This window comes from Sylvia atricapilla, chromosome 6, assembly GCF_009819655.1.
Source record: "Sylvia atricapilla isolate bSylAtr1 chromosome 6, bSylAtr1.pri, whole genome shotgun sequence".
Classification (NCBI taxonomy): Eukaryota; Metazoa; Chordata; class Aves; order Passeriformes; family Sylviidae; genus Sylvia; species Sylvia atricapilla.
In genome coordinates this window covers 52,041,835-52,053,007 of record NC_089145.1, presented here as the reverse complement: position 1 = coordinate 52,053,007, position 11,173 = coordinate 52,041,835, and the positions used below count along the sequence as shown (strand labels likewise).

Genomic DNA, 11,173 nt, shown 5'->3' with positions numbered 1-11,173 from the left:
CGGTCCCGATCCCGGTCCAGCTCCGCTCCCGCCGCGTCCCGCGGCCGCCCCGTTCCTGCGGCGCCTCGGCACTGCCCGGCAACGCCGCACGTGACCGCGGCCGCCGGCCCCGGGGCGGGGAAAGAGCGCGGGAGGCGCCGCACTGAGCCCGGGCGGGCAGAGGGCGGGAGGCGCCGCACTGAGCCCGGGGGGGGCAGAGAGGGCGGGAGGCGCCGCACTGAGCCCGGGCGGGCAGAGAGCGGGAGGTGCCTTAGTGAGCCCGGGCGGACAGCGGGCAGGAGGCGGCTCACTGAGCCCGGGCTGACAGAGGGCAGGAGGCGGCTCAGTCAGCCCCAGACAGCCCCGCCCGGCCCAAGTCAACAGCTGCCATCTTGAGAAAGGGCACGGCCGGCTGCTGAGGCGCGTGTGGCCATGCTGGGGTTGGGCACTGAGCGGAGAGTGAAGCTGCTGCGGGGCCGTCCCGAGAGTGGGAAAGCCGCACGGCTGTGAGGCGAGGAGGGGTTTGTGTGGGAGCGCGACGGGAATGGCGTTCAGGGCAGCGTAGGGGCCGAGTCAAGCTGAGTGTCTTTTTCGAGGCCTTTGACTCCCCTTTTCGGGGCCTCTAGCAAGGCACGATACTTCTCCCGGGCGAAGAACGGCGCTTCCTACTGCGTCTTTCATTTATTTCCAGGCCCTCCCAGCACCTCGCGGCCAGTTTCCTGGTTTTGCGCCGCTCCCAGGCTGCCACCCGATCCCCTGAAGAGGCGGCAGGAAGCGGCGCTTTGAAGGAGCACATTCCAGCGCTCCCTGAGCAGGAGCTTTATCGCCGCAGGGGCAGGTGCGGGGAGCGGGGCCCTGCCCGCGGAGCTTGCTGGCAGTCCTTCCCGGGGAATCCCAGCTGGCCCCGGTTAGATCCAGTTAGGGCCCGAGACAGGGATGCTGGAAAGTAAGGTTTATATTACCATGGGCTGAACGAGCGTGTTTACGCCTTCAGGGGCGCGCTGTAGAGCAGCCGCGTCAAAATGAGAGCACCCCGAGGTGGTGCTGAGCCGCACGCCAGGAATTTCCGTCTGCATTGCCGGGGTGTTCCCTCGGACTGCAGCTCATAGAGCATTTGGCTCGGAGAAAAAGTAACCCGGAGATCGGCGATCAGCTTGATTATCCTATAAAAGTTTGTAATGGGGAGCTGTCTTGGGTGTTGACATCAGTATTTCATAGAGATGCTTCGTGTGCCTAGAAGAGGAAAGAGGCATGAGGAGATGGCAGTGGTTAAAGCCCTGCGTTGTGTAAGGGCTGTGGAAAAGCCCTGGTTTTGCACGTTTCCAACCATAAAGAATGCTGTTACTCGGGCCTCGGTCACTCTCATTGTGTCTCTACCACTGTCATTGAGGGATCTAATGTCTCAGTGATGACATGGCCTGACTGACGTTTCCTGTTTATTTCTTTTTAAATAACAATACCAAGCACTCACAAAACATTTTGCGCTTTACAGCAATATCAAGTATTAACTAATGAACCTGCTCACACCCAAATTAGCTATATGATACCATTATTATGTGCAGATGGTCAGAGTGACTTCCTCAGGGCTACTGTGAGTCAGTGCCAAAGGTAGTAGCATTGTGCTCCTGGTCCTATTATTTTCCTATTTTATTGTTTTCACATTCATTCCAGCAGACTGTACAGCTTTGCACACCTGGAAGGTCTGCAAAACCATTATGAGTTTTTAATAGGTTCATTTTGATAGTTTCGTTGATTCATGCATCAATTTATTTCATGTAAAAGGCTTCAGCTGTGAAATTCAGTCTCATTCACTCATAAGGTCCTTAAATTGTCAGATTTCAAAACTTGTATCTGCAATCCTGTGATGTGCTGAGTGCCTGCCCTTTTCAGTTGGTACAGAAAAACATTCTCAGAATCTTTGGTGGAAGGAAAAGGACATTTTGATGTGACTCTGTCAACTTCGATTCTGCTTGACCTTGTGTTGAACCATTTTTTTTCTTTACACTGAAAGGAATGAGAAGGAAGTGTCTTTAGAAATAGAATGTAGACCTGATGGTAGATAAAGCCAGATATGGAGAGGTGAAAGAAGCAGTGGGGGGAACCATAAATTCCATAGGAATTCCACTAAATGACACAGACTGTCACTCACTGAAGACTGTGCTACATGTCTGGATTTAGAGAAAAAAAAAAAAAAACAAAGACACAAAGAAAAAGAAAAACAGTGAGGGTTATACAATAGAATGGGGAATTAGGCATTTTGGGAAATCTGTACCTCTCATGTACCTTAGCCAATGGGGAAAGAGAGAGGGAAATGCAGACGGGAAATGAGGATAAAAAGGAGGATGCGTCCCCCAGAAATTTTGAGAGACCGCATTGGGGAATGCCCCATGACCTCTCCCTTTATTTGAATAAAGTTACAGGACTCCTCTGTCTCCTTTTTGGACATAAACCTCTGGTGTTTGTGGATTAATTTTCCTGAAAACACCTTTGTTCATGGATCATTTGTAAATCCAAATTTAACCAATAAACTTATTGAAGATTTACTCATTGCTTCTTTTCTAGAGAAGATAGTTTTCCACTGTTAATGCTTTTCTGTTTCAGGGTTGGGAGGTTTTTTTCTTAGCAAACACTAGGATCTGTTGTTCTTGGATGACTGATCTGAGATACTGTGTATGTCTAGAATTCACAAAAACCCTGGAAAATTGTGCTGCTTACATGAGAAATTAAATTTTTGCATATGGACACAATTAAGGATTTATTTTAACATACAGCTTTACTTCCAGAATGCATAAAAGGCATCATCTCCTCTCTTGCTTTCTTTGATCTTTCAATTCTGCTGTCATCACAGCAAAGAACTGTAGAAAAGTTTCAACTATGTTTCTCTATTTCTAATAATGATAAGAACTGTTTTTTCTTTAGCAAAGTATAGGAATACTCAATACAATTCCAGAACCAGCCTACTGGACACTTAGTAGGTGCTATGTTAGGAAAAAGCACATGGAAAATGATGAAACAGGTCTTCGTCTAATGACTTTTCTCTCAGTGCAAATGAAAGTGTGACTGAAATTTATTTTAGAAATTTATCTAAGCAAGTGGTCTTCCATTCACAAAACAGGTAGGGGCTATTATAAATTTGAGAATGGCCACGAGTATTTGATCATTTAGGCTTCATGTAACAATGAGATCACTAAAAAACTGTGGGTGAAAAAGTCACACTGGCTGAAAAAAAAGGAACCAAATCTCTGTATACAGGGGTTAAATATTGTAGAGCTGCCTGGTATTCTCAAGGAAGTCAGTATGCCACTCTTTTAGAACTTTTCAATTTGTTCTCTTTCATTTCTCCTTAGCATCTGAATCATCAACAGTTTTGATGTTACTCAACTGATGTACATTTGAAGTAAAACTCCTACCCACGTTTTTAAAGCGTAATTGTATTGTTACAAACAGAATTTAAGAAAAAACACACAAAATAAATTACTCTGTTGACAGAAAGGGAAGAGATCTATGCTTATGTAACAACTTTCCACCAGTCTAATTGAATAGAATTATCTGTTAAAAGAATCACTCCTCTGAAAACTGCATCCAGACTCAGATTCAGTTTATGTAAAAATAGATAAATATGCATCCTGTCACAGTGCATAAAATGCTCTTTTGTTAACTAGAACTATTCACAAAATTCTCATAAATTCTGTAAATGCTTACTTCTTTCCCACAAACTCCTAAAGTCATTGTAAAACACTTTGGAGCTCTTCTCGGGCAGATTCCTACTTGATTCTGTGATCAATTTGTAGGGGAAAGCAGGTGAGGTCCTGTTGCCTCAAGTTTGCCTGCTTTTCGCTGTTTGCATTTTGTTCTCACACAGCTTCAAGTAAACTATATATATATATTGGATTTGTTTACATTCTTCTCCTCTGGGACGAAAAAGATGATTGATGGTGATTTTCACCAACGAGGTTGAAGAGGTGGCTACCTGTGTAGCCAATCTTGGCCTGTTTGTAAAATTGTATAGATATGGAGTCAGAAAAATAAAGTAGAGCTTTCCTGCTTGACCTCCTGCTGGCCTGCCTCGACCTTTCGTGTTCCTTACAGCAGCCACAAGTGGTGACCCTCTGTCACAAGGTCCTTCAGTCAACATTAAATATACCCATTTTGAATTTATACAGGTAAACACAAATAAAACACAGCATTTTATTTTGGTGGATTGGTTTCTCTGCAGAATGTTATGTCTCCTAGATAAGGGGTGTAAAATATACTATGCTCGTATAATTAGGCAATATTTGAAGTTAAACTTTATTTATAAAGTCTCGAAAAGTATTCCTGTGTCTACTGAAATTGCTTCCATCCTTGTTCATCCTCTTTTTTTCTCATGGATAAGTTTAGATTAACAAGAATTGGGTACAGAAAAAAAAAAAAAAAGGAAGCAAAACCAAGAGATGTGTGAAGTGCTGCCTGTTTATCTAACAGCAGCTTCCTGTCTCTGTATCTGATCAAACAGAAGCAGACGCTTTTCTTAGAAGCAGACACGGGTTACGCTGCCAGTGGCATAACGGGGACACTGCTCAGGCACACGTGGCTGCCAAGGTAAGTGCTCAGGAGCCAGGGACACAGCTCCATTATGGGACAGGTTTCAACCTAGCTCTCCCTCTTGGGATGCTATCATACATCTGAAAAAAGGGACACAAAAGGGGCTGGAAAAGATTGCTTTGGGGGAAGGATTATGTCAATCCCAGCACAACCAAAACATGAGACTAAGGCAAAAGACGTCAAAAGAGAGGACTGGGAAAGAAATTGATTCATTGTTCTGTTGTAATGGCATTGTTTGTTGTAATGCCATCAAGGTACTGTTGGTTGCAAAAGGGGGGAAGAATGACAGAAGAACTGTATTTGGGGCTGAATTTTCAACATTCTGAGCTGACCCATCACTGCAAAAAGTACCTCAGGCCTCACAGAGGGTTCCAGTAACTCTTCTGTTAGTTTTCTTCAGTATTTTCAGACACCATCAGGATACCCAGTGCTATTTATATGAATATGCTGAATGCTTAAAACTTAGCAGAAAAGTAAGCTCTGGTACAAGTAGCTTCTTAAAATGCCAAGTATAATGTATGTGAAGATATATTGTACATCTCTCTGTATGCGTAGAGGAAAACATGATTCACTTAATGATATAGCTAAATAATGCTTGCTTGCATGGCCTATATTCTAAAAAACGTGGGGTTTTTTTTCCTATTTGCTCACATTAAGTTTATGCTCAATGAAGCAGTCCATGAAGTGTATCTTAAAGTTAAAAATCTGAGCTCTTTTAGACCTGTTTGAGTCTCTACAGAATCTCATGGAGACCTGTGGGTGAAAGTTAATGTTGCATGACGAAAAATGCTGCTAATTTTAAGCAAAAAAAGGCCATGTTTCTGAAAAGCATAAATCAACTCTCCTAAACTGTGAAGTTTTTCAGAGCTGAGTTTTGAGATCTACTTGTTAGGTAAAAAGAATTAGCCATGGCATGTCCCTGTACTTGAAGGACTCAGCTTGTCAATAGAACTTATTTTAAGAACACAAAACAATCTACTTTGTTGAAATTGCTTAAAGAGAAAAAGGAAAATAATCTGTCTTTCCATTTATGATTGCTATACAGTATCACCAGTACAGCAGCTACTACTGCACTAGCTCACACAACATTGTTCCTTTCCTCCCTTACGAAGATTTTTTACAGATAAGAGTATGGAATATCCTTTTGTACTTATGCTTATGAAAACTTTGAACTTTGTGACTTTCAAAATGTTATAACTGGAGAGACCACATAAAGTTCTCTATGAACCTGAAGAAGATGCTGTAGAAATGTATTGATACAAATACAATATATAATGACTACTTTACCCTAGAAAATCTCACAAGGTTCCTTTACAGGCTTGTTTGCATACAGTACTTCAAGCATAATGTTTTCTAGTGCATTTCTCTAAATTTTATGTCTTACTGAATCTTCAGAATTCTTGTACAGTGGGTTTTCTGTAGCAAAATGACAGAGGGAAGAAGTATGATAATAAATGAATAATGTGTCTAAAAGAAAAAAATTACTCCTAAGAATTTTTATTTTTATTCTTTGAAACATCTGATATGAAAACAAGTCTATAAAATAAGTCACAAGTATATGGAATTAGTCACAGTGAGTTTGGACCATGAAAGTCAAACCATTAGACCATATCATTAAAACAAAATTCCTAGATGGTTAAAAAAATATATATATCATTGGGGAAAATTATCAAATATTGTTTTTTAGGATAGCTGTAAGCCAATACCATCTTCATAGGCAAAACCAGCAGGTGTGCCCAGTAGCAGAAAGAAAACCGGGGAATGCTTCAGATCATGCATTCAGGTAAGAAAAATTATCTTGCATTACAAAGTCCTAATTATCAGAAAAACAACTCAGCAAGAAAGTATGATATGGACTACTTCCTCTGAAATGAAGCCCCAAGCAATTTGAGTGAGATGTGTTGTAATCAGGGCAAAGTGGTGTTTTCTGCTTTGATATTTCTGTGTGAGAAACTGCAGCATGCATGAAGCGGTAAGCTTCATTTGCTGGCTCTTTGACACATTTGAGTGTAGGTCATCAGTACATGCCAGAATGACACACTTCTCATTATTCCCATCATTGAAAGCATGACCTCATGTAAGTACCATCAATGTGTCATCAAAGTTTGGACATGGATTACCTGGGGAATGCTCCACAGCCTCCAGGGCAGTGTTCATAGGAACTAATAAAGACACTGCTTAAGAAGAAAAGAAAGCAATGGGGTACAGTGCCTTGTGAATATTAAGGACAGAAAAAAAAACTTTCTGAGGTGACAATTTTCGTGTGGTCTCAACTCACGTTTTGAATTTCATTTTTAGTGTCCCAGCCAGCAATTAGCCAATTACACCTTCAGATAATAGTTCCTTAAGGCAGATGGCAGAAGAGTGAAGTAAGTCTTGCCCCAAAGAACATGTGGTTTATTCAGATTAGAGCAATATAAGGACATGTGTTTTACCTTATGATCAGTAAGATCAACAAAGCAAAACTCTTAGAAACAATGAACTAAAATGAAAAAGCTGAAAAAATCCTAGGTGGTATGAGGAAATTGACACGTTGGTCTAAAGGTAGATACAAAAAAAGCTATTGTGAGTAATGAGAGAGGTTGGGAGCTTAGAAGGATGGTAAGTCTGTAATACAACAAGTTAACTAACAAAAGAGAAAGTGTTTATGGGGGAGGAAGAAGGAATTCCAATTTCACAGTCACGAGACTAGGAAACAGTACCTCATACACTTGCTGCATTACCCACATGCTTCTGAAAGGGCATGTTTCCCTCTTAGACATGGAGAGACCTGTCATAGGAAAAGAGATGCTAAAGTGTGATTAGGAGAAGAGGTAGGTAATCTTTGATTCATCTGGTCTGTCTGCATACTTTTGATTTCTTTTTGGTAAGAAGTGGGGCACAAAACCCTAGGGTCTAGTTTCTAGGGCTAGATTTTTTTTTGTGTGTGTGATACTTATCTATACTGGTAAGCTTGTAATGCCCTATTTACTGTGCAGTTTTATGAAACCAAGCTGAAATGCAGGCATCTTATGTATGTCTTACATATAGACACTGCATTTTTTTAAAAAATTAGTCATCATGTTGATAAAGTTCTTCAATGGACCAAATTGGCAAGTCCTTCTCAAGAATTTTCTGTGGCTTTCAAGCTTGTTGAATGAGTTTAGCTCTTGCTGATAAGTTAGGCAACTTGATCAAATAATGCAGTTGCAGGAAATTGAATATGTGCCTTCTGGGTAGTTTTGTCATTGCTCCTTTTTTTTATGAATAATTGTGAAAGGGGCTTTTTTGTCCACAAGACATCTATATAATAACCTCTCAGCACAGGCAATAAACCTGTTTGGGTTTTTCTGATAAATCCACAAACACATCAGACCTAGAAGGCTGAACTTGCCTTACCACATGGGAAAGTTTTTGCACACAAGATGTATTTCATTGAAGTTCTTTCACATGGGAACTGCTGTAGACGTGCTATCTTGCAACCTACTCATTCTTCAGCCTCTTCACCTCCTCTGCTGCAGTCCAGGCTCAAAGCACAGATGAGCTACCACAGCAGTCTCTCAAGCAGTTAGTGTACTTGGCCATATAACTGAACTATGATCAATACTTTCTGTTCTTGTATTTCCTGAACGTAACAATTAGTTCTCTAGGGAAGGGAACTGCTGAGTGTCAGAGCTGTGATAGAATCAGTGAGTACCAGCTGTGAGCTGTCTCACAGCTGTAGTTATACATCCCTTCTTACTGGAAGGTCAGATCTTCTACGTGTTTCTAAGGCTCACACACTCAACTCCTCCAGTCCCACTGCTTTAGTCAGGGCTGCCATTTTACTGATATTTTCATGTTGAAGCTGTTGATAACCACAGTCATGGAAGTGACTAAGTTTAATTGCTAATGGCTTTATAAGCTCATGCATCGCAGCTGCAATTTTTAGAGGTAAGAAGTGCAAATGAAACACTGTACTCAATCTCCAACTCACATTTTCAAAGGGACACCCAGCAGATTGTCATGTGCGTGCAGGAACCTAATAGCCTGGCAGGTTTCACAGGAGGGTTTCTGGTACATGCAGTAAGTCTTGCTGGAACAGCACAGTTGATGGTGAGTTCATTTGGGATCACATACTAAGGAGAAGAGAGGAAGCAGGGATGTGTGAGGATGCAAACAAGAGAAGAGTGATTTGCAGCAGGGACATATACCAGACACACATTTCCCTCTTCTGAGCAGATCCCAAAACCCAACAGTACCTGAATCCCTGTATTTCTATTCCTTGTCTCTCTGTTACCTTCCTAGGGAGAAGGTTATTTGGGATAAGAAATCTGCCACATTCATATTCCCAAAACAGTGCTTACCAGAATAATAGAAAGTGTACATCTATTATTTCATTTGTGGTCCACTTTCGGATCTCCTTTAACTCTCCCACAAGAGAGACCCAGGATTGCAGGACACCACCTCACTCCTACAAGAAGTGTCTTCTTCTGCTGCTGTAGAAGTGTCCATCTAACTGACCTTGACAACTTTAGATTTTGGGTTCCTCTTTCTATTCCTAACTTCAGAAGCACTAACATCTTCTGATCTCCTACAAACACAGTTTCTTTCTAAAAAAAACTCAAAAGAATCCTGTAAAAACAACAGAAATGTTATAGCTGACATTTTTCCTTTTTGGTAACAGAAGGCTGGAATCTCATCAATGAGGTCCTGAAGAACTAACAGATGACAACCCATCAGACTACAGCAGGGGATTTTATTGCACCCAATCTGGAATTATCTCAGGGATACTACTGGGGTGGACAATGAGCAACAACACTGAGTGCCATGATGATCACACCCTGGATAAGTATTTGTTTCCATTTGTGTACAGCATTGTGATGATGATCAGTATTCCCATCAACTGCATATCCCTCTATGCATCTTGCATTCAGGTGAGGAAGAAGAATGAGTTAGCAGTCTACATCTTTAGCCTGTCCCTGGCTGATCTTCTGTACTCTTTGATTCTGCCTCTGTGGATTGATTATGCCTGGCATGGAGATGACTGGAGGCTCTCTGCCTCGCTTTGTCAGATTTCTGCCTTCCTTATGTATATGAATTTCTACACCAGCACTGCGTTCCTTGCTTGCATCTCTCTTGACAGATACCTGGCATTAGTTCACCCCTTGAAGCTCCAGTACTTGCGCACAAGAAGATTTTCCTTGATGGTCACCATAATTGTTTGGCTTCTGGAAAGCGTCTTTAATTCAGTCATATTGATGTACAAAGAAGTATTCAATGACCCTTGCAATTTCACTAATCATACATTATGCTATGATAACTACCCCCTGGAAAGGTGGCAGGCGAACATAAATTTATTCCGGATATGCTCAGGGTACTTGGTCCCTTTGATAATCATTCTGTTTTGCTACCATAAAATCTACCAAGTAGTGAGGTATAACCAAGCCACAGTAGATGAAGAGAAGAAAAAAGTGAGGAAGCTTATTCTGAACATCACAGTTAGCTTCATTGTTTGCTTCACTCCATATCATGTTGTATTGCTTATCCGCAGCATCAAAGAACCTTCCACCTCTGACCCACGTCTTTTGTTGTTGATGTATAAGGTTTACAGAATCACACAGGCCTTAACAAGTTTGAATTGCATTGCGGATCCCATTCTGTACTGCTTTGTCAGTGAAACTGCACGAACAGACATAGTGAATTTGCTCAGGTGTTGCTTGTGCCTACGAAAGCGGGAGGAAGACCAAGTGAAAGAACATGCTCTGTGCAGTTCTGCTACAAAGAGCACTGCGCTGATCACCTAAAGAACTTCCTGTGAAACACAGTCTCTCAAAAATTCATGAAAGAGCAGATGCAAAGGAAAATTGGATAACCAAAAGAAAAAGAAAGAAAAATTCTTCTCCAGTCTGTACCTAGGAAATGCCCCAAAAGTCTGAGATACCAGTCTAAGCAAAACCAGTAGCTGAAGCCAATAAGAACTTACTACAGGATCAATGAAATCAATGGAATATCAACGCATATCTTTAAATCATATATGGTTTATAAATCAATGACAACAAACAAACGCGCAGTCAAGAATGGCTGTGACATGCTGACGGAATTACTGAGGATTCCCCAGAGAACTTTCTCCTGCTGCAGCTTGCTAGCCAGCCTACTGTAATGTACTAAGCTGGAGAAAGGCTGAAGTCCTTTTTGCCCTGATTAGCAAAGGAGCAGACAAGAGGGAGTGTGGTATATTTCTCTGTAATTTCATGGTGTTATTTATGCTGCTATGATGGTTCTTGTGTTTCATTAAAGAGTCAAATTCTACTTTAGCATACTCCTGAGATCAGACACTTCTTAAAATTGATTACCTCCTGTGTACGGGCACTTACCTGCCCTTAAGCTTTTGTTTTTCTTGAAAAATATATGTTCTAATGTATAACTGTTTGTCATGCTGTTTCATTACAAATCCAGTATTGGGTTTCAGATAGTTGAAGATGCATTGTGTGGAATGTCCCTTTGGCCAGTTCAGGTCATCTGTCCCAGCTATGAGCCCTCCCAGTTTCTTTTGCATACCTTCTCACTGGCAGAGCATGAGACAAGGAAAAAAGTTCTTTACTTAGGAGAAACACTTAACAAAACCCAAAACACATCAGCGTGTTATCAA

At 41.6% G+C, this 11,173-nt stretch overlaps 1 protein-coding gene across 6 annotated transcripts; it reads left to right on the top strand.

Moving 5' to 3' along the window:
- The first annotated feature begins 4,246 nt into the window (after nt 1–4,246).
- On the top strand, nt 4,247–10,948 carry GPR65 (G protein-coupled receptor 65). 6 transcript variants are annotated; one of them, XM_066321952.1, is made up of 4 exons: nt 4,247–4,560; nt 6,251–6,346; nt 7,322–7,376; nt 9,209–10,948. In XM_066321952.1, the coding sequence occupies exon 4, from the start codon at nt 9,330–9,332 to the stop codon at nt 10,326–10,328; it is 999 nt and encodes a 332-aa protein (XP_066178049.1). In that variant the 5' UTR covers nt 4,247–4,560; nt 6,251–6,346; nt 7,322–7,376; nt 9,209–9,329; the 3' UTR covers nt 10,329–10,948. The 6 variants fall into 6 exon arrangements, with proteins under 6 accessions (XP_066178049.1, XP_066178050.1, XP_066178047.1 ...); XM_066321953.1 differs by lacking the exon at nt 7,322–7,376 and having other exon boundaries at nt 6,281–6,346; XM_066321950.1 differs by lacking the exon at nt 7,322–7,376 and having other exon boundaries at nt 6,281–6,346; nt 8,830–10,948.
- Nucleotides 10,949–11,173: the final 225 nt, after the last annotated feature.

What these genes read in the sequence shown, in the direction of transcription:
- GPR65 (XM_066321953.1), top strand. Translation starts at nt 9,330, where the DNA reads ATGAGCAACAACACTGAGTGCCATGATGATCACACCCTGGATAAGTAT.